The sequence below is a fragment of the Silurus aristotelis genome (genome assembly GCF_946808225.1).
Source record: "Silurus aristotelis genome assembly, chromosome: 4".
In the NCBI taxonomy this organism is placed as follows: Eukaryota; Metazoa; Chordata; class Actinopteri; order Siluriformes; family Siluridae; genus Silurus; species Silurus aristotelis.
This window is the reverse complement of record NC_139577.1, coordinates 20,697,500-20,722,003: the sequence shown is the minus strand read 5'-3', so window position 1 is coordinate 20,722,003 and position 24,504 is coordinate 20,697,500. Positions and strand designations below refer to the sequence as shown.

General features: G+C 38.5%; 1 protein-coding gene across 1 annotated transcript in view; it reads left to right on the top strand.

Annotated features, from left to right (window-relative positions):
* Positions 1 to 17,183: 17,183 nt before the first annotated feature.
* Positions 17,184 to 24,504, top strand: part of slc24a3 (solute carrier family 24 member 3) — a 75,390-nt gene continuing 68,069 nt past the window's right edge. Inside the window, exons 1-2 of the mRNA XM_083539469.1 lie at positions 17,184 to 17,217; positions 17,594 to 17,787. Of these exons, the coding sequence (XP_083395595.1) occupies positions 17,198 to 17,217; positions 17,594 to 17,787 (214 nt within the window). The 5' untranslated portion in view covers positions 17,184 to 17,197. The remainder of the gene's footprint in view (positions 17,218 to 17,593; positions 17,788 to 24,504) is intronic.

The window sequence follows — 24,504 nt, the reverse complement described above, 5'->3', positions numbered from 1 at the left end:
ATATATACAGTGTATATTCTGTGTTAGCCTCTCAGTTGATCTCTTTCTCTTTCTGCTCAAAATAGGCCAGATTCCTCTCTGAACTAAGCATCTCATTGCAATCCCATAGCAATGTCCTCCTCTGTGTTGTATTTGAGATTTAGGTACCTTGCTGTACCTAAATGAAGGTGACTCACAGAAACTACACACTAAAAGTAGGGCAGCTGTTTGCTGTGCAAAGTTTCTGCAGACATTTCAACCTATAACAAAATTTCTCATAAGCAAAAAGTCTTCCATAAATACCTTGCTCTATTATTGATGATGCTGCCTTTTATTTATAGGCATGATGATACCCTGCCAAAAGTTCTTCATAATAATGCTTTGAGAATAAATAAAAACACAGAGTTCCACATGGACCTTATGGGAAAATGCTGAGCATGGCAAACACAAGTTCTGTTAGAGTCACATTTATGAATTAACAACTCAGTTCATCCCACATGAAAACTCCAGTAATATTGCAGTAGCAAGCAATATTTAAAGCGCAAGTATGTTCTCCCATAGCTGCCTCTTTCACTTTCTCTCTCTCAAAGAAATTGCATTCATGCTGATAGTACTAGAATGCCTTGTTTTTTATGGGCATATGCTGTGTTGAAATAGATGCTATGTTAAATGAATAGCAGCTTGTAGGTCAAGTTTTATCACAAACCTTTGGGCACCTCAGCACTTCTCCTGTCCCTTCTATGTACCTCATAGCATGTATTAGAGTGTTTTCTTTTTCCAACAGAAAGGTATGAGGTTTCAGAGCATTTTTTTTTTGGTAATGACAATTTTTTGTTGTGAATATTCTAGCACTTGTTAAAAGTTTTATAATTATTTCCATAAATGAGTCTGGTCCTCATGCATTCATCAACAGTTCAGATCTGCAGTCGGTTTGGAAAGTCCAAAAGTCTATTATTATATCACCTCAGTAGATTCTTTTTGCTGTTGAATTTTCAAATCAAATCATTTTCTACAACAACATGCCTCTGACACTATTTTTTATACATTATTGTTTCTACAGTAACAGCTCCTTTACAAGGACCCAATGTACATCCAAGTATTATTATCCAAGTATTAAAATCTGGCTGTTAACATATTTGATTTACCATTTTTACTAGAAATATGAATAAATAAACATAAAAACACTCTTTCTTTAGATATATAAAAAAAAAAAAAAAACTCCACCATAATTTTTAATCGTAAACATTTGTTTCACTGATGTGCCAAGTCTTAAATAAAGCACCAAAATCCGTCATAATGCAAATGTTGCGTTTGGTATCCTGATGATTTATGTAATTTCAAACACCATAATTACTTTAAGACTCTTAGAAGAATATTTTATCTTTATGCTTTATGTTTAGTATGGTTTCACTAATAATAAACATACATTTGCATAAAGCATTTATATTCGTACATGCCCATGCTGATTAGGGTATTCAAAACTTCTTCTTCTTCTTTTGGCTTCTCCCATAAGGGGTCGCCACAGCGGACCATCTGTCTCCATACCCCCCTGTCCTCTACATCTGCCTCTTTTAACCCAACTACCTGCATGTCTTCCCTAACCACATCCATAAACCTTCTCATTGGCCTTCCTCTTTTCCTCCTTCCTGGTGGCTCCATCCTCAGCATTCTCCTCCTCATTCTACATGCGCTGTCTCTCTAATAAACTCATTTCTAATCCTGTCCATCCTCATCACTCCCAACGAAAACCTTAGCATCTTCAGCTCTGCTACCTCCAGCTCAACCTCCTGTCTTTTACTCAATGCCACTGTCTCCAAACCATACAACATCGCAGGTCTCACCACAGTCCTATAAACTTTCCCTTTCACTTCTGCAGATACTCTTCTACCACAAATCACTCCTGCCACTCTTCTCCACCCACTCCACCCTGCCTGCACTCTTTTCTTCACTTCTCTAACATACTCTCCATTACTTTGCACTGTTGACCCCAGGTACCTGAACTCCTCCACCTCTTCTCCCTGCAACCGCACCACTCCACTGCCCTCCCTCTCATTCACACACATGTACTCTCTCTTACTCCTACTGACTTTCATTCCCCTTCCCTCCAATGCATATCTCCAGCTCTCCAGGCTCTTCTAAACCTCACCACAAATCACAATATCCTCATAGTCCAGGGAGACTCCTGTCTGACCTCGTCCTTCAACCTGTCCATCACCACTGCAAACAGGAAAGGGCTCAGGGCCGATCCTTGATGCAGTTCAACCTCCACCTTGAACCAGTCTGTCGATTTCTACTGCACACTTTGCTGCTGTCACACTGTCCTCATACATGTCCTACACCACCCTCACATACTTCTCTTACACACCTGACTTCCTCATAAAATACCACAACTCCTCTCTCTGCACCCTGTCGTACGCTTTCTCTAAATCCACAAACACACAATGCGACTCCCTCTGACCTTCTCTATACTTTTCTATCAACATTCTCAAAGCAAATATTGTATCTGTCGTGCTCCTCCTCGGCATGAAACCATACTGCTGCTCACAGATGGTCGCCTCTTCTCTCAGCCTGGCTTCAACTACTCTTTTCCATAATTTCATGGTATGACTGATCAACTTTATTCTCCTGTAGTTACTGCAGGTCTGCACATCTCTCTTATTTTTAAAGATCGGTACCAGCACACTCCTTCTCCATTCCTCAGGCATTCTCCCACCTTCCAAAATCTTGTTGAACAATCTGGTTAAAAACTCCACTGCCATCTCTCCGAAACATCTCTATGTTTCTACCGGTATGTCATCTGGTCCAACCGACTTTCCACTCTTCATCCTCTTAATTGCTGCTCTCACTTCCTCCTCACTAATACTATCCACTTCCTGCTCTACCATCTCCACACCATCCAACCTTCTTTCTCTCTCATTTTCCCCATTCATCAGCTGCTCAAAATACCTTCTTCATTTTCTCAACACACTCTCCTCACTAGTCAACACGTTTCCATCTCCATCTTTTATTGCTCTAACTAGCACATCCTTCGCAGTTAGGTCCCTCTGCCTGGCCTTTTTAAAGATTACTCTTAATAATCTTTTTCTTTCATCCTTTTATCCTTCCTTAGTGTCCAACTTCTCCTACAGCTCCTCATATGTCTTTTCTTTGGCTTTTGCCACATCCCTCTTTAACTGCTGCCGCATCTCCTTGTACTCCTGCCTACTGTTCTCATCACTCTGTCGATCCCAATTCTGTTTTGCCAACCTCTTACTCCTTATGCTTTCCTGCACATCCTCATTCCAACACTACATCTTTTTGTCTTCCTTTATATTTCCAGATGTCTCACCAACTACCTTTCTAGCTGTCTCCCTTATCACTTCTGCAGTAGTTGCCCAATCATCCAGCCTATCATCAACCTCTTCACCACCACCGAGCACCTGTCTGACCTCTTCCCTGAATCTCATACTACAGTCTTCTTCCTTCAGTTTCCACTATCTTATTCTTCTTTCAGTCCTCACTCTCCTCCTCTTCTTCACCTCCAAAACCATCCTACAGACCACCATCTGATGCTGTCTAACTACACTGTCCCCTGCCAACACCTTACAGTCTCCAATCTCCTTCAGGCTGCATCTCCTACATAGAACATAGTCCACCTGTGTGCACCTTCCTCCACTCCTATACGTCACTCTATGATCCTCCTTCTTCCTAAAATAAGTGTTCACCACTGCCATTTCCATCATTTTAGCTAAATCTACCACCAACTGCCCTTCCACATTCCTATCCTTAAAGCTATACCTATCCAACACCTCCTCATCTCCTCTGTTCCCTTCACCTACATGCCCATTTAAGTCTGCCCCAATCACCAATCGTTCATTTCTAGCTACACCTTCTACCATTCATCTAGCTCACTCCAGAATTCTTTCTTCTCCTCCATCTCACAACCCACTTGTAGAGCATAAGCACTGATGACATTCATTATCCCTTCAACTTCCAGCTTCACATTCATCACCTTATCAGCAACTCTATATACTCTTCAAGTGAGGGCACCCTCTTCGAAGAGTGCCCATCGGTAGCAGAGCTATCGCATAAACGTGAGCAAAGTGCTGGCAGTTGGCTCCCTCAAGAACCTACTTAGCATGCTTCCAAGCAAGCCAGACATAGGCTTAGTGATATATCTGGGAAGTGTGCTTAAATTTCTTTGAAACATTTTTGACAAACAATGACATGAAATACACACAGAGCGCTTCATGAACAAACAGAAACTGGCACCAGATTCACTACATGTGCTTTTTATAGCTTCCTGGTTGTGGCATCACCCCGCCAGTGATGCCGCACCTTCCATTGGACAGATTACACACGTGATTCAGAGCGTGGACAAAAAATATTACAGCGAGAACTATCTAAACCCAACGTGACCCAAGTACACTACTCTCCAGAGAAGTCTGGCCAGAAGTGGTCTTAATGGCAGGATTACAGCCAAAAAGCTATACATCTGACATAGAAGCTAGAACAAGCGACTCAACTATGCACAAAACCATAGGAACTGAGGTGGCAGCAAGTGCTCTGAATCGATGAGACAAAATATAAAATATTTGGCTGTAGCAGAAGGCATTTAAAGAGCTGAAAGTTTTCATTCTGCAAATGGAGATTGATACAGCAAATACTTATCCATCATGCAATATGATCAGGGAGGTGTCTGATTGGCCCCAGATTTATTCCACAGTGGGACAACGACCTCAAACATGCATAGCAATTTTAATAAGAACTATCTTCAGTGAAGAAATTATTATTTAAAGTAAACGTTATGAGCCCGGATCTTAACATTATCGAGATTGTCTGGGATTAAATTCTGGGATTTGAGGCAGCCTACATCCACAGAATATCTGTGGTTACTTCTCCATGATGGTTAAATTGACATACCCAAAGGTATTGTTGCATCATACCAAAAAAGGGGCTGTAATTGTTGCCAAAGATGCTTCAAAAACATTTTGTAAAATTTGGGCGTCTAAATTCATCATATAGTATATTGATAGTTATACACTAGGTTACTATAGTAAAAAAAAAATAATAATAATAATAATATTTATATATATATATATATATATATATATATATATATATATATATATATATATATATATATATATATATATATATATATATATACAATTTTAGTTTATTTGATGATTTTATGATATTTTCATGAATTATGTGTTTTTTATGTATTATTTTTTTAATCATGTAATTTATAAGTTTTCCTGACACTGAAATCAAATAGAAAGTTCCAAAGTGAAAAATGTAATCATCCAAATCTAGAAAAACAATAATCTAGGCCCAATGCATTACACAGACATTAAGTTCATTTGTGCTACAGTGGGTCTGTGGTTAGAAGAATAATATAAAGTTGACTCCTGTCTCTCAGCAGTCTTCTTAAACAGCCCTGAACCAAATATTCCAAGAATCTTCACTTGGCTCAGCATGCCTCGGTCAAGCTGAGATTCTTCCCACATACTTGTATATATTTGTGTATGCACTCTGGCTCAAAAACAATAAATGATAAAGACAGTCTACACACTGAGAAAAGGCCAGTGTAACCTCATTATTATTCTTTACATTTTCGATGTATAAACTAGTTAGATTCATGGTGTGTAAGGGACCAGCATTGTCTAGGTAATTCTAAAAAACTTTTCATAAAGAAAGTCCTACTCTGTCTTGAAAAAACTCTCTTTAGTCATTATGCCCAATAGCTACTTACAGGATTTATCATTATCATTATGGGTTTTTTTTTTTTACTAGTATTGCAAAAAAGCACAATACATCTTTGACCAATGCCACAAACAAACTGAGTTCTGCACCTCTCAGTTGATCCCCTTCTCCTTCTCCTCAATGTGACAGCAGGGTGCAGTGATTTCCTCAGAGGACAGAGCGCTGTCCAAACACATAAAAAGTCATGGTCTGCCTGCAGGGCCTCATCTCCTCCAGTCCAATGTGGTGTTTGGGTAAAGTGCAAGCAAATCTCAGAGGTGTTGTCTGGTCAGCTGTCTTTCCTTTCTGATGGCTTTCACCTTTAACTTAAAATGCAAAACTTTTTTATATTTTATTATTTGGTGGTGTATTTAGCAATGGATCTTTCGGCTTCTCCCGTTAGGGGTCGCCACAGCGGATCCTCCGCATGTTTGATTTGGCAATGGATAATATATATTTTTTAGCACAGACATTGTGTGATGGTGGAAATATGTAATATTTGGGCATTTAAACTTTAACTTATTATTATTGAAATTGAATCCTTGTCCTCCTACTTAATTACATTTCCCAGAAGAAAGACTTTTAATAAAGCCTGATTAAAGGTAATTTCTTCTTTAATACAGCTAATGACTGAACACAACACAGCACTCAAATGGACTAAGTGTAGCATCTGATAATTTTGGGATGATCATTTAACCAACATTATTGTTTATTTAAGCAGAACAATACTTATTAAGAATGGTACCAATTCATTACTGAATATGATCTTATAATATACATTATAAAATTATTCAATGTCAACCTTGATGCTTGGCCCTCCCTCGGTCAAATGGGTCTATATGTCAAAATAAAGTTCACATAAAAATGTCTCTCGTGCCTTTCTAGCAGGATCTCTATCAAACGTGGAAAAAACATATTGAGGTAAGTTTAACTTATTTGTAGACATTAACTGACTAAGTTTGCCTGTTATCTTTGCTAATGCTAGGTTAGACAAAGCATCAATTCTAGTAACTCAGATAAATAACTAGGTAGTATCTTAAATTCTGGATAATGGTAGGTATTGATAAAATCTGCTAAATGAGATTAAGTAATGTGTTCTGGCAAAAATAAAGTTATTTAAAACCAAAATATTTCTTTAACAGCTTTTGATAAGTTAAACTTAGGGAGGTGGTAGCTTAGTGGTTAAGACATGGGACTTTGGCCCTGAAGGTCATGAGTTCAAATCTTAGCTATACCATTATGTTTTAATTAATGTGTACATTTGAAATTAGCAACTTTTTCTGATATACTTTTATTTCAGTATAATTTTACAGCAGTTTGTCCACTCCTACCAGTGTGTAAAGGTGTTCAGCATTAATGCAGCACTACCACAAGCAATGGCAACAATGATTAACTATGTATTAACTATCCTTCTATTGTCTATCTGCATTCAGTGTTTATATACTAAATAACATTAAGGTTTCTGAGTAAATATCAGGTATTTGTGGGCTTAATATTTTTTTTTAGTTAATTCTTACTCAGTGTCAATATATTGCTATTTCCATGCTTGGTAAATCTCGTGTCATTACTGCATATAGTAGGTCAATGCCCAAGCAAATCAACAAAAGCAGGCCATCTCTGGGAGGTGGCATGATTTACAGCATATCTTTTTCCATGCCTTTTATTACATCTGTTCATCCTTTTTGTCCTTCCTCCAGGTAAGATTCCTAAATGAGTTCTATCACAGGACCCCTCCTGCTTCTCCAAATCGGGAGCACTTTCCTCTCTAATAGTGCTTGTCTGCCCTTGGCTTGACTTTGGTCATGGCTAATGTATCCTTGCCTAATATAGAGAAACCGAAGACAATGAGGGACTCTCAGAATAGACACGCCTTTTGTGTTCTCAGTGGTAAAATCAAACAGTGTTGGTGTGTTGATGCAGCAGCACCAATATTAGTTTTCACCAAATCAATATTATCTATCTCCACATTTGCCTCCTTTACTCAAACTGAAATGTGCAACGATCAAAGACAAAAAAAGCAGTCCATTACTTTTCATTTGGTTCTTTTGAAGATTAACATTTTATATTTAGAAGCAAATGTTTCAAGAAAAGAAATAGACAACGAATGTTGAACATCATTGCAAGAATTCAAAAGTAGCCACTATAAATGTTATATATAAAAATAAAAGATGAAAACGTTTCATGTCTATTCTTGCTTTTTGCAGCAGTGAAATTTGATGTATTATTTGTTTTGAAATATCGCTTCTTTTTACTGAGATTGTCTGACAGATAGGAAAGCGCTCCAGTTGTGTTGTTCTTTTTATCTGTCATTTTATTAATGGGTCTCTCTTTCTGTGATTAGCATCAATATTGACTGTAGAACTGTTGTGTGTTTTAGGCTTGGACAGAGATATGGGTCCTTGCGACAGGGAGACAATAATCATGATTGTTCAAGTGGAACTGGAAAGCTAGATGAGAATTTTAGATGAGAAAAAATAGTAAGCTATCTATGATTTAATGTGAGAACATTTTAAGAAAGACGAAGTTAGACAAAGAAGAAATAAATTAATAGACAAACAAGGACACCCAGTGTCACAGGCAGCCGCTGTTCTGTAAAAATCTATTCAGTTGATTCTCTGCCAAGGATCATTTTCAAAACTATGATGTTGCTAGAACGTTGCTAATTTGAGCTAAAACTTTTGCACATTGTTCTAGTTTTAACACTGTGGAAAGTGGGTTTGTTGTTGTTGTCTTTACTTTGGCCATGACAGTGAAATAAATCGTTAAGTTGTTAGATCAGTCAAAATATAACTTTTTCATTACAATTAATCTCATACTGTATGTTAATAGAATATGAAGACCAGTATATAAGCTTAACAATATCATAGTAACCCAGACCTGAAAGGTCACAAATCTCAAATCATATTGTGTGTTTTAAAGGTACATGCAAGGTGACTGCAAGGTGACCAAATAAAAAAACTCTTAATTATGGAGAAAAGGCTAATGGTGCAGAACTAAAATTAATAATTTTGTTTTTTAATTAAAGTTGTAATGTATTCTTTTTTTTTTTATATTTGGTCTAAAAACTTTTTCCATTTACTTTCTGTCAGTTACGTAGGAAAGTAGAAAAAGAAATTAAAGCCCAGTTAAAATTCCGGTAATACTATTTTAATAACGTGTCTTAATGAAACAGTGTTTCGGTAACAGTAATGAGTAACAGGACAGCATAAATTGTTCTCTTCACCCAGCTTAATTCTCCTGAGATTAGAGAAGTAAGAACTAGGATGCTATATGTGCAAGCAGCTGAACTGAAATAGAAAAAGGACTAAATATTCCCTCAAAGGACAGGAGGATAAAGCACCCAGAGTGTATCACTTTACATTGCAGAGAGGGTATTTTGTCCATATTTTAACTCTGCTCTTTAGCTGACATTACGTAAATGACGGAATTGCTGAATTATTTTTGCCTTATTAAATGAATATTATTGACTCCAATCTGATTTTGACACAGCATAGAACAAGCATTATGCTTAAGCGTACACATCAAGGAGAAAGACTGCATGGCTTTAAAAGGCATAACATTTACAAAGTATATGGTTAATAACTCAGCAACATGAATTAGTGCATTGTAGGAAAGTCTTATATTTTATTAAAGGTTGTGGCCATGTGATTAGTCAATGGTAAAAACATATGTTTGTATGTATGTTTGGCAAAACATACTGGTAAAACATTCTCCAAAACGCAGCTGTGTGACCTGTGTTTAACCTGCCCAAGTTCTCCCACACCACCCCACTGCTGTGCTTCCTCCACTGGCTTCCAGTAGCTGCACGTATCAAATTCAAAACACTGATGCTAGCCTACCTCAACTGGTACCACCTTCTCGCGAGGCTCTTCTCTGTTCTGGCACCGAGGTGGTGGAATGAACTTCCCCTAGATGTCCAAACAGCAGAGTCTTTGGCTATCTTTAAGCAACGGGTGAAGACTTTTCCCTTCCTGAAACACTTAAACGAACACTTTCCAAGTTTGCTTTGTTTAAAAAAAAAAAAAAAAAAAAAAAACTTGACAGAGTTGTAGGCTGATTTATCTTAAGTTGTAATCCAGCGTACCAGTGTAGATTTATTCATTGATGAAGACTCAAAGCACTTTAGTACGTCGCTCTGGACAAGGGCGTCTGCTAAATGTATTTTTATGGCCTGTGGTATCATTCTTATTAATATAACACTGTTATGAAATGTGTTATAATTCGTATTAATATATAACAAAGGGTATATGAATAGCAATAGCTGTAATATTCAAATTTTGCTAATGATTATGTATTAGACACTTCATTGGTCTTTCTACAAATGTAGTGAAGGACAAATCCAGTTGCAGTCACAGCTAGAGACAGTGTTAAATTAAAGGAAAAACTAACACAAAAGTGTTCAAATGTTTGGCCTTATAACAAGAGCTTCAATGCATCATGACAAAGTCTACAAGTTCATATGCACAAGAACACTGTTCTTCCAAAATAAAACATTCCATTAATTGGTGTTTATAAGGTGCTATCTAACACATGATGCCAAAATCTGGTGGCATTTTAGACTGAAATTATTTCATACTGAACCACTCACATGAGAAAAGAAGTGTTTCATAAATGTGTCACAGCCTGCACAGGCATTCTCATTCACATTAAAAGCAGTTCCACTTCTGTTTTTCCTCATACCGTAATATATATTGCATTAATGCAAGTGCATCATTGTCATTAAATGTGCTGTTTTTAACAACAGATCTAAACGCAGATGTCGCCATTCCTATTGCAACACAGCTGAAAGAGCTGCCCTGTGACTGAATCTCCTGCAATCTGCACTACAATAATAAACTCACATTCAAAGTCACCTTGATCTTTTCCTCTTGACACTTTGAACCAAAATCGAGGTGTGGTATTTCTTTTAATTTCTCAGTCATCAGTGACCCTCTATACACAATAATACAGCCATCTTGAACCTTTCCAGCCCTCAAACATGCATATATTTATTATTGCCTATAAAGTTCCTTATTGAAATATGTATCATGCTAGTCCTGATGTCACAACCACCCCAAACACATTTAACTCTTCTAGTCCATTAACTTGATCTACATATACTTCTGAGACACATACAACCAAATACAAACATTCAGTTCCTCTATATATGAAAGCGAAGATGCTAGGGTGAGGTAAAAACAGGGACCCAGGTGTGTGTAAGTAGGCCATTCTTTGATCATTGTGTCCTAAATTACCTGTGGTCTGATGTATGCTTAAATATTACCTCTAATATGTTGAATCTACAAAACTGAAAGGAGTATCACATCAGAAGGGTGAGATGTAGTTAGCTTTGTAACGTAACATAACATAACTTAACATCAAGATCTGAAGCTTCCATTTTCAAAGCCTGATTCTATGTAAGATCCAATTTAAATTGAGTAAGAGATGAAGGTGTAAAGAGTAAGCAGTTATCGTCTGTTATTTTTAAGTGTTTTGTGTCATCCTGCTAGATACACAATAATTACCATCTGTATACTTGACCTGTAAGATAAAGTGCACAAATGTAAATGACAAAGAGAAATGTGGCACGAAACAACATTCTGAAAAAGCCAAAAGGAGCACACATGCATTCTCCTCAGCCCTGTTACCTCAGTTTTTGTTACCTTAGTTCTTGTTTCTCCCTCCATCTCTCTGTTGCAATGCATACATGCTGTTTCAATGTGCACAGACTTTCATTTTAGCTTTTTTTTTGGAAAAAAATTAAGAAAAAGAAAGAAACACGTTTTTTATCTCTGTGTGTGTGTGTGTGTGTGTGTGTGTGTGTGTGTGTGTGTGTGTGTGTGTGTGTGTGTGTGTGTGTGTGATATGGTTGTAGAATTTGACTTGATCCAAACTATGGGATGAAATCACAGAAAACTTGACTAAAAACATTACCCACCACATATATGTTGTTTAAACTTACTGAGACAAAAAAAAAAAACACTGGCTGAGTACAGGTATACATACATACATACATACATACATACATACATACATACATACATACATACATACATACATACATACATACATACATACATACATACATACATACATACATACATACATAGAGCAACATATACGTCCTTCTGAGTAAGAACGTGTTGGAGAAACATACAACCAAATGCAAACATTCAGTTCCTCTTTAAATTAGAGATAAGATGCTATGGTGAGGTGAAAAACAGAATCCAGGTACTATAGGTTTAATTAATACTGTTTTGTTTGCTATACATAACAACAGTGTTAGAGTTTCTACATTTACTGTAATGCACATAAAAAATAAAAATAAAAACATTCAACGCATATTTAGAAAAGCAGGGTGGAGCAGCAGGTAGTATTGCCACCTCACAGTTCCAGTTAGATCCTAAACCAATGTTATTGTCTATGTGTGTCTTTTTGTCTTTTTCTCCAATTTTCTCCCACCTCCAAAAAAATATGGAGAGGTCAACTGGTGAAACTTAGTTTCTCTTGTGTGTAAATAAAAGTGTGAATGTGTGCATGCAGGGTGCCTTGTGATTAACTGTATTCCTATCCAGTGTTAATTCAGACAAATGTAACTGTCCAGTATTCTCAGGATATAATTTACACTCTAACAGTGACTAAAGATAAAAGAACAAAAGAACAAACGAACGAAACAATAAATGAATTCATATCCTTCAGTACACTATTTCTAGCCTACAATTTCTCCCTTTCCTCATGAGAGTCAGAACCTAATGGGAGCTAAAGGGAAAAGCTAGATGCATTGAGCCTAAGCACTTTTTCTGTACATGCTGAAAATGTCCAGAGCTATTTATATGAAGAGTTACAAGGCAAGTAATTAACTTTCTATGATTAGTGTTGCATACACTTTTCTTTTCACTTTTAAAGACATTAAAGAAAGTCTATTTTCCACTTAATTATCAAAATAAGTATTTTCTCCCAGACGGCTTGAGATAACAGAAGTATCAGCTACCCGGGACTTGAGAAAAATAAAGAAACAACTAATGGCCTCATTTTGTGAAAATTCACTGTAGGCATTTATTTCAGTAAAAATATATATGAATTAGACCTTATATTTCAAAACAACAAACTAAAACCCAGAACTCATGTTCTATAGAGCCGGATCAAAGCCTTGCTGAAAATACATTGTGGCTTAGTGACAACAAATTATAACACAGATGCACCTGTACGATCTGGACAATGCATCCCTAATAGCACATCAAAACACAGGCTGAATCACACACAGAAACAAACAGGGTGGAGCATAGATCACAAGCATCAGATAAAAGGTGTTGAAGACAAGAAAGATGCCTCATGGACTAGACACAATGGCTGCTTACAAGAGTTACAAACTGCTAAATGTTATGACAAATCTACCAACAAAATTAAATAGAGTCCAAATGTTTTAAGCATGACATCAGCTCTTGTGATGATCTGTATGTATTGTGAACAGCCACAAAAAGCATTACATAAGGCCCAGAAGCCTCTCATGATTATCCAACTGATTCCATTTTTCATGGTCATTCTAGAATCCTCTAAAGGCTCTGAGATTATACACAATCTGTCCTGCAGCACTGTACCATGGTTTAATCTGATGAGCTCGCCACTCACTTCTCTCTTTTTCCTCCAGCAAAGTGCATTATTGTCCCCACACAGCCCAGGCATTAAGCACCTTAGCAAGCGGAACAATGTGAGGGGGGTATAGGCTTGATGCAGCTCTTGTTGAGTGGGGTCATTTATATATATATATATATATATATATATATATATATATATATATATATATATATATATATATATATATATATATATATATATATATATATATAAACTAACAATATTAATTTACGCTTAACAATAAGGTAACTAAATTTTGCATTCTTTAATTTATTCATGTTTTATATGTGACAACATTAATTTTCTGCATTACGGTAAAGCATTAATGCTTTTTGTGTAACTGTGTGTAAGTGTTAGTAAAGAATTTTGTGTGGGGGTGCTTGCCAATTGTCTGGAGGATCATAAGTTTGATCCCAGATGATTCTTTAGACAGCTTTATTGAACCATATTTTTGGGTTATCAATCACCATGACACCAACCAATTGCATGTCTGTGAGTTTACATATGCGGAAGAGAGCAGATAACACTTTCCTGTGGTCTGTTACATTGCTCTGTGATACAGCATGAGCAGCAGTTAAAAAAAACAGTTTGGCTAGAATGTGTCACCACTCACCCTCCCTAATCGGTAGAAGTCATATGATTGAGGAGAGCTGGTTGGTGGACAGGCATTGGCCAAGACCAATTTTTTTAATAACTGGGGGAGAGCTGAATTTGAGTCAGCTACATTTTTATTGTTCTGCATAATTAGGCAACAATAATTGCAATAATATTTGTCTTGTGAAAATTCTGCAAAAAGGTACTAGATAATGCTATCACTTCACAGCTCAGTGATCCCTGGTTTGATCATAAGCTCAGGTTTCTCTGTGGGTGAAGATTTACCTGTGAATTGTCTATGCAAGGTTTCTCCTAGGTGTGAACAAGAATGCTTGAATAGAGTCCAAAATCCTATTTGAGATGTAACAGTTAAATTTTGTTTTATTTGTATAGGCATTCTAACAATGGACACTTCCAAAAGCAGCTTTACAGAGATAATTTTTTATTTATATGCTAGTGGCAATAAGTTTAGTCCCTAATGAGCAAGTTAGTGGCAACAGTGTCAAGGAAAAAATAAATGGTATAAGGAAGAAACCATGAGAGGGACCAGACTCAAAAGGGAACCCATCCTCATCTGGGATCTGGGTGGCACTAAATATATATATACATATATACATACGCGTATATTTATTTGCTATATATGTCCGGTTGTAAATCAATGCATTTTAAGATGAAGTTGGGAAAATTTGCAATGCAATAATGGTAAAGCCCTGGAGAAAATCAATCCACGCTAGGCAACACTCTTCTTCTTCTTTCTTTGCGGTTCTCAGATGGACCTTGCAGAGGGTTTTAAAACAGACTTGTCCCTATCTCTGACCTCACCTGCTCGGTCCAGCGTTCGCTTGCATGGCTCGGAAACACGTCTTTCGGCGGATTCTTCCCCTTGTGACGAGCGTATGCAGCTCTCGGGAGAAGCTTATGGAGGTTGTGACACATGCCGTGTCCGCCCGGAGTTGTGGTGAAGGTACTGGCCTCTTCACAGAGTGGTAGAGACCATTCTCCACTCCAGAGCTCCCTCCACAAGGAGGTCGTATGCTGCAGATGGTGTCTGTTCTGCTCGTGGTGTGAGCACCACCAGCTGGATCCAGTCCACTGCCTGTTTGGTTAAGTGCTGGATTCATCCAAGGACAGTTCGCCAAAGGATTGTCTCCGCCCACCCTGAAAGTCTACGTGTCCGCCATTTCGGCGTATCATGCCCCCCTAGCAGGGCAATCGCTGGGCAGAGACCCTCTTGTGATGCTCGTTCTTTGTGGCACCCGGAGGCTGAGGTCTCCAGTAAGACCTAGAGTGCCTGTGTGGGACCTGGCCGTTGTTTGGGGGCTCTCTCCGAGCCCCCCAGCGAGCCTCTAGCCGAGGCATCTTGGAGACATCTTTCCATTTTGTGTTCTTGTTGGCCATCTGCTCTCTCAAGAGAGTAGGAGGAGACCCTTTCTGTGGCCCTCTCCTTCATTGAGTTTACTTCAGGTATGGCCGGTCCCTTTTTTGTACCCCAGAACAGGTTACATCCCCAAGGTGACTTTGGTCGTCCCACGACCTGTAAGGTTACAGGCATTCTATTCTCCGTTCAGGCAGACCAGGAGAAATTAAACTGGCTGCTCCCTGAGGGAACGAGATGCTGCGTCTCTAAGCCACACTGCCGGCATTCCTGTAGCGATTCCTTCTCCTTTACAGAAGCTGCTGCCTGCTTCTCTCCATGTGCGTTTTAGACTTCCTGGTCGTGACGTCACCCCACCATTGATGGCCAGCGTCCAATTTTTGACAGATTACACACATTATTTCACCGCGTGAACACTCAGGCGCATTCAAAAAGTGTTTTGACGCAGCATCTCGTTCCCTCAGGGAACTACGGTTACATATGTAACCTAGAGACGATCTTCAGTTGCACCACCTCCAACTCCAGCTCCTGTCTTTTAGTCAATGCCACTGTCTCTAAACCATACAACTAGTGCTCGAATTTAGGGGGACTAGGGGGACCTGGACCCCTCATAAAGCATTAAGGACCCCCATGACAAGTAAAAAATAGAATTAGGGGGTTCCCAAGATTATTTTAGTAAAACATATATGAATTACACATCTGATAAAATTCAAGAAGTTAGGATATGGTAAATTTTGAATTTTAAATTATTTACAATCATTCATGTGACATAAGCATGTTTATTTAAGTTGCGATGTCTCTTTAAAATTCAAACACCCCACATCTAAAAACTGCCATACGCGTGATATCATTTACTGCTTGTTTGGTGCCGCTACGTAAAGCCAGCTATGAAATGGAGAGTAATAAACTGCCACTTGGGAAGCAAAAACGTACTGACTTTTTTGAGGGATAATTTTCACTTTCTGTCTTTCTTCTATATTTATTTACTCCATGTTAGGGGTTTTGTATTCAACATAAATGAAATTTGTTTTTATTATTAATAGGCCCAGTTATGTAGGGGTGCTCAGACTAAAGCAACCCTCATTTGAAGCTAAAAGCCTATATTTACGAAAGGAATTTGGCAAAAAACATATTTTAGTTTGCACTCAAAAATCGGCTGTCAACCAAGACAGGAAGGCAAGCCCAGACAAAACCAGACAGACAATTATAGTCTTTTCTAGGTGGAAAAGTTACGCATTACCATATATTCCTTCCCTGAAATCGCCTGATACTTTGCCATCCTGATGTTTTAACTAATAAAAAAGGTCCTTGAAAAGGCCCTTGAACACTTTCACAATGTTTTGTGTTACATTGTAAATAGCTGAATCTGAAAGAAAGACAATCTGACAGAAAGTGTCATGGCGGCCCCTCCCCCCTCCCCGACAGCTGGGGACCCCCCATAAGACTTGACTCAATTCGAGCACTGCATACAATCTCGCACGTCTCACCACAGTCCTATAAACAGTCCCTTTTACTCTTACAGATACCTTCTATCACAAATCACTCCTGCCACTCTGCACCCACTCCACCCTGCCTGCACTCTTTTCTTCACTTCTCTAACACACTCTCCATTACTTTACACTGTTGACCCCCAGGTACCTGAACTCCTCCACCTTCTCCACCTCCTCTCCCTGCAACCGCAACACTCCACTGCCCTCCCTCTCATTCACACACATGTACTCTGTCTTACTCTTACTGACTTTAATTCCCCTCCATGCTCTTCTCAACCTGCTCCCTACTCTCACCACAAATCACAATATCATCCGCAAACACCATAGTCCAGAGTTAGGCAGCTCTACATGATTAAATGAAAGCTTCCAGTCGGCCCCTCTTTCAGCCACTCCCACCCCATTATCCCCGCCCCTCCAAATGAACTTCACATGGTTCAGGTAGGCTCCTTTTCAGCGGCACTTCCTGCACATGTCTACAGCGCACGATATCTCTCTTTTTCTCTCCCTCTCTCTCTCTTTCATTCTCTCACCCCCTACAGCACACACTCCTCCTATCCCTCCTCCCTCCTACGCTCGTTCGCTTGCGTTCTCTCTCCATCCGCCTCAGTTTCCTCCTTGTCTTGTGAAAAGTGGCTGCAGATCTGTCGCATCCATGGCGCTCCTCTTCCGCTCACAGCATCTCTACTCCGTCCCTATAGACTCGGACATAATATAGGGAGATACTTATCGAGACTTATCGACAACGAGCTGCGGCCATCCTCGATATCCCCCATATCTCTACCGAAACTTTTGCCGCTCTTCCCACGGAACACAGTCTTTCTCTGAAACCGTCGTTCCTGATGGACGGGGATGTGTGTGTCCGGCTGCGGTGCGGATCTACACGCCCGCCGCGGAGGAGAAGCACCGTGCGAAGGAGAAGAAGATCAGAGCTGCTCGGGGTGAAGCTGTGTGTGATGGGGCTGCTGCTCGCCGTGCTCTCAGGACTGGCCAACTGGACTGGCAATTCCGGTAAGTTCTTCCATCTGCTCCAACTGCGAACATGTTCTACCCAGGGTTCTTGGTTTCCGCTCTCGGCTGCTCGGGCTTTTCAGTGTTTGCTGCACACTGTGCCGGAAGCTAAACCAAGCAACACATTCAAATTCTTTTATAGTTATTTTTTTTAAGGAGATTTGATCTGAAGAAAGAAACCATGAGCGTTTTCTTTAAAACAGTGAGGATTTGGAGAACGACACACATCTGGGTTTAATAACGGCGTGGACTCAGGGCTTGAGGAAAAGGTTGCTGTTCTGCCATTCATTCTTTATACTCATCTTTTATAGGACGGAAGTAAACATGAAAGTCGATAACAAAAATAGTTTGTTACTATAAACTCGAATGAGTTTTAACTTCCTGTCCACGGGGCGACAGTTGTTTCATGAATGATGTGTAGATCCACTATAGTCAGCCATGTCCATTTATCTATTTCCTCTTTCGCTTTTTTATCAATTTCTATCATATTAGTAAACACGAGTTTAACATTTCCTATAGAAATAACTTTTTAAAATGTAAATATCTTGGTGGATGATGAGTTTCATGACTAAAGACCATATAAACAGTCCTCACCGTCTGTTGTGACTGTTGTGTGAGTGTTTAAACATGAACACTGCATTGCCTTCTTGTGTGAGGTGTCAAGAGAAAAAGAGAACCTCATCTGCTCCATCAGTGGAATCCCATGGTACAAATGTCTTGTTTTGACAACAATTGCACAAATAACCATTTTAAATATTTACTGTTTTCACTTCCTTTAGTTTTAGAAGCACTTCTATTTGTACAGCTCATGATACTGCCTGTACATTGTGTGTAATAAAACTCAACCACAGAAACAAAACACTATTATACTTGTATATATTTCTGACTTTATACTTATCACACTTTTACATTTGTTATATGTCCGGAAGTATGTGAACACCTGACCATCACACTCATATGTGGGTCTAAGTGGAAGCACAGTAATATAGGATGACTTTCACTCATCGGAGGCCCAAACGTGGTACAAAGCAGGGTCCAAGAAGATAATTATGGCCTGGGATGTGGGTTGGGATGAACTCATAAGCCAACTGTACCCCAGAGATTCTCACTACACATCAGTGTCTGACCAGACTAATGCTTTTGTAGATAAAATGAGCACAAATCCCCACAACCATATATACAAACTCTAGCGGAAAGCCTTTTCAGAAGAATGGATGATATTATAACTGCAAATGGTTAATAAATCTGAAATGGGATGTTCAGCAAGCTCATATTGTTCCAATGGTCAGGCGTCCACAAACTTCTGGTCGTACATTGTGTTTGCGTCTGTGTACGTATTCCACAGAGATGCTGTGTCTTTTTTTCCGATGCATGGCACACCACAAACCATTTTGTACACCTCTCTTAAACCTTTTGACCCCAGTCCTTATAGTGCATCTTGAGTAGGTTATGGTTATACACCTGGGCAGACTATTACATTACATTACAGACAGCCCTTTTTTCCTCTCCAAATAACTCCAGCGCAGCTTCGAGGTGTGTCTCCGGTCGATAAAAGATTTCCTCCAATTGTTACACATTACAGAACATTGTGGAAATAAAGACCGTAATACAGAAGATGTATAACCTAATACTTAACCGATACCAGCCTTGTATTTTCATCGCCTGCTCTCAATACTTAGTGATTTACACAATAAGTAAAAAAATATATATATAATAATAATAATAAAAAAATACATCTCTGAATGTTATCTGGTTTCTGATGCATTACTTCCTGCCTTTTGATCTTTTGCTGTCAGTTACTTAACTGATTTGTTATTATGCAGCCTTTGCCATTCCAGAGGCTTATAAGAGCTTTGTGTCATTAAAGACAAAATGCATATCCCCACATTAAAATGAGTGGCTGTCCATTCATGAAATACAGTTGATTGTCTGGTTGAAAACCAGGGTAGTATCATTTCTTATCATAATAATAGAGTTTGCGTGAAAATGACACACAGTTGAACTAGTTTACATTGAATGCTGTGCTTAATTAACACCTACTATTGTCACACAGTAATTTGAGAGTTACCACAACCCCTTGTCTTTTACTCTGCATGCAGCATAGAATGTACAGTATAGTCCCTTACGGTAGCTTGGAAAAAAACGGTTGGCCATGTGTGATGGACATACAGCCTGTCAGACTACAAAAAGATGGATGAGAGGTGACTGCGCCGTCGGTTTGCCTTAGCACTCACTCACTCACTCACTCACTCACTCACTCACTCACTCACTCACTCACTCACTCACTCACTCACTGACATATAATAAGTATAAGAATTCCACAGACAGAGTGTGTCTCATTTGTTTAATACAGTGTATTAGAATGTGGCTATAAATCACTGCACTGACTTTTTTTTACTTTGCTTGATTTGCCTGTATAAAAAGACCATGGGAAGAAAATGTTTCCTACTGTCTTTGAGGATGTTGGTTTTTATCTGCATTGCTTTTTCTTACATTTTTTCCACTTGCCAGCACTCTCTCTCTGTCTGCAATATAGCTGCACTCAAGTATTTCCCCTCAGTGGTACGGGAAAAGGAAACGGAGAAGCAGTGCTTGGCTTTTCAGTGCATAGCTTTTTTGTACTCTGAATTTTTACACTAAATCCTATTGTTGAGCTAATTTGATTAGGTGACGCTTGATAACAGCATAAAAGAGAATGGTAGCACTTGGAACGTTATGCAGACTCTGTAAAAGCACCTTCTGCGCAGTTTTGGCAGTGAATATGAAGATTATAGAATAGTATTTTTTTTTTCCAGTGGATACTGCTACAGCATGATTTATTTATTTCCTAAAGTATCATCTGAAAGTATTATATGAAGACCATTTGAGATGTTATTGTACTAAGTGTTGGAAATCTTGATCATTTACCTCAATCATTAAAAAGCTTCCAATGGAGTCCATCCAACTAATACTCAATTCAAACCCAAACAAGTTCCAAGTGAGCAAAATTGGTTACGCTTTCTGGTTAAAAGCGATGGGTTACTCTTTCTCCTGTTAATCACAGAGACACTAGCCAGTCATGGATGTCTGTGAGATCGTGAGCGGAAGAGGACAGAGGACCGAAGTGAACTAGGCTTTACAGTGATGCAACAAGAGCAGCAGTTGAAAACGATAGAATTTGTGTGGTTAACAATTAGGGCTAAGTGATATGAAAAAATATCAAGTTACTATTTAACAAAAAACTGTTATAAAATAATAATACATTTGTTAATTATTAATAAACAATTATATATATATATATATATATATATATATATATATATATATATATATATATATATATATATATATATATATATATAATATATATATAATATATATATATATATATATATATATATATATATATATATATATATATATATATATATATATTCATACTCTTAGTTTAGGCTTTCATTGGCATACACAGTAATTGGTAGACAGGTCACATAAGAGTTACCAAAGTGTTGTGTAAATTCCAGCAGCTTATGCACATTCCTACACAAAATTCTACATATATATATTATACTCCAAGTGGAAATGGGGCCCTTTTGAAATATATAATCAAAAACACCTTTTGTCCCCCTGAGAGAGAGAGCGAGAGCAAGAGAGAGAACGAGAAAGAGAACGAGAAAGAGGCAGGAAAGCTTGACAGCTATTCGTGTGGTTACCTCTTTCTCACTCCCAGTCCCTCCTGATCCTCCCATTCATCATCCCCACTAGCGGTCTCTTTACCCAATCTCTGCTTTATTATTGTAGCTAGTTTGACACCATGCTGAGGCACAAGCTGACAGCCAGACTGTCCCGGATGAATGATTTCCAATGGCACAGAAAAATGGAAAGCTTGAAGTGTCATCATTGTCAGTGAAAAATCTTTCCGCATTAAGAAAGTGGTCACTAGAAAACTCTTGACGCTTTGTTTTTAACATGCAGGATATCAAAGTCTGAAAGCCCCATGGTTCCCATCACTGCACAAGTTTTTTTTTTCTCCTAACAGTATGGTACTTCATGGTTATTCATTTGTTATAATATTATGTTATTTTAATTTTAATATCTTTTTACCAAGTAGAAAAGTAGCCCGCCAGAAAGACGGACAGTCGGCAGACAGAGGGCCATGGCCTCCTCCACCGGGATAGGCGACGAGTTACTTTACCGTGGCCCATTCTGTAAATCCTGTCAGAAATACTGTGTTGACTATAGAACAAGGAGGCAACAGGACAGCAAGCAAAACTTTATATTCTTTCCAGGGATCATCTCTAAGTCTATATTGTTGGTGTGTGTAGAATTTGCCATCAGCCCAAAAACCGTTAGCTCAGTGCTTTCAGTCATTCATGTAATTCTTGAAAAAGAGTATGTGTTCCCTTGGGATATAAAATACCATTTTGTAAACCAGCGACTATGCTTGTGCACATAAAATGATCCTCATCCCTCTTTGCCTCAGATGTCTAATAATCAATGATTCTTTTTGAAACCCCTCAGGCCTGTCAAATACTGCATTCATCCTTACTGCTGATGAGCCATATTACTGACGCATTCTCGGATGCTTTCACAGTGACTGAAGGTAATCATGTTATTTGATTCGGGGATGAAGTGCAAATAATGATCTTGCTGTCAGAATGTTGGCAGTTACGCGCCTTCTCCAGATGCTGATTGCTAAAATCAGCTGCATTATTTCCGTACAAGCCGAACTCTGTGATTTTTGTATCTGCCAGGACATTTTGTTGATGTCGAGAAAAAACACAACACTTCTCTGCTCTGTGTGCTGTACATGTGACATGGTTATATTCATTAAAGGCACAATACTATTATTGTGCAAGCTCTGTTTGTAAAGCTAATTGAGAGTTTTCTAGCAGTGTTTCAGCTCAGCCCACTATGTTTGGTCAGCGTCTGTCTCTTTGCACTGCTCATTAGAAGCTGCTGTATCATTTGCATCAGGAGTATTATGCACAACTTTGCATTTAATGGAGCTTGTTTCTATTCTTTTATCTGTTTCAACTTTAAGACATTGGCTTTATGTATATAGCAATTTCTATACATTCCATTTGCTTTCCTTGCCATCACAGATGACCAAAATCCTTAAAATCATTCACTTGGTTAGTATGTCGATATTAGAGAAAAATCTTCTTTTTAATTAAAGTTGCCTATATATTTTCAATCTTCCTATTAAATGCAGTCTTATTTTAGCCACTCCGCTGGATGCCTTAGACCAGACAAGAAGTACTGTGGCTCTGGAGTATGTAATCAGGTAAAAACATGTCAGATCGTGATAGATATGAAAAAGAAGAAAGGGTTTTCCTATCTGCAGGCTCTATGTGTCCTTCCCTCAGTGACTTGCGGTACTTGTGCAGGTTCATTAATTGAGGAGAAAGGTGGCGTCCTACATACCTTTTCTACCTGCTATATATAGGGCACCCTAAATATGCTTATTAGAGACATGATTTACGATGTCCTTCTGTCCTGGCTGCTTTAAGTTGGTACAGAGACAAAAGCAGACTCATCCTGCTGATGCAAAAAGTAAGGGAAGTTTTTAAGGACCAGCAGTGGAATTTATACAATAAACAAATACTGGGCTAAATGAAGTAGGTAATAATAAATCTTTTTGTTGTGGACTGGACGAATCAATTGGGAAGATTGATTCAAGTAGTTGTTACTAGTTCTAATGTTAGGAGAAAATTTTTTTTTTTGTTTGGAGTGGCTGAGAGAGACTAAGATGTATATGATTTCTTTGTTGGATGGCATTATTCTTAATGCAAGCTTTTTATGTACTTTTGCTAGAAATTGACAATAGAATTAGACTGAGAGCTGAAGTAAATAACATTGATTATCTCATTACAGTGGCACCAGTGTAGGGGTAGGATATATTAGGCAGCATGTGACCAGTTGCGCAAATGGGCAAGCATAAGCATCTGACCAAATTTGACAATGTCTGAATGGTGAGTGCTAGATGACTGGTTCAGAGCCTCAACAATATGACAAGTTGTGTGGGGTGTTCCTGTTAAGCAGTGGTTAGTAATCACCCAAAAGTGGTGTAAGTAAAAATAATTGGTGGACCGGCAAAATGCTTATGGGTGCCCAAGGCTCGATGACATTTGTGGGGAGCAAAGGCTTTATCCTTTCTAGTCTGATTCACAGATACCTGAAAAAGTCAATGCTTTTGACATCACAATGCACATGCTGAGCCCCGTACACTTCTGAAAAACACCTACAATGGGAATTAGCATCAAAACTAAACATATTCTCTTTTGCATCATGTGAACGCCCAGGTGCGTGTGTATCCCCTACCTACCTAAACAGTACACCCATTTATGGCACCAGCACCCTTACACACAATGTGAAATGTTCAGGAATGGTTTAAGGAGCATGACAGAAACATAAATCAATCTCAGTCCAAAGCCTTTATAGATTTTTACTATTACGAGATATCAGAGCACAGGGGCACATGATTTAGGCAGATGGGTTCAATGATATCTGTGTATCCATTTTTTATGTATATATTTTTTTAAATTAATGATACCAGAGACAGAGAAAGCTTTGATTTAATATTGCAAGAAAAAGACATCCCAGACCCGGTTATCAAACATGTGGGTGGAAAAACAGCACATCATCATGTATTCCCGGCTGAGTAATTATCCCGACACCTTTTACTCACATTCACAAAGCTGATACAATTGAAAGGCAGTAACTGATTTGCCTCTA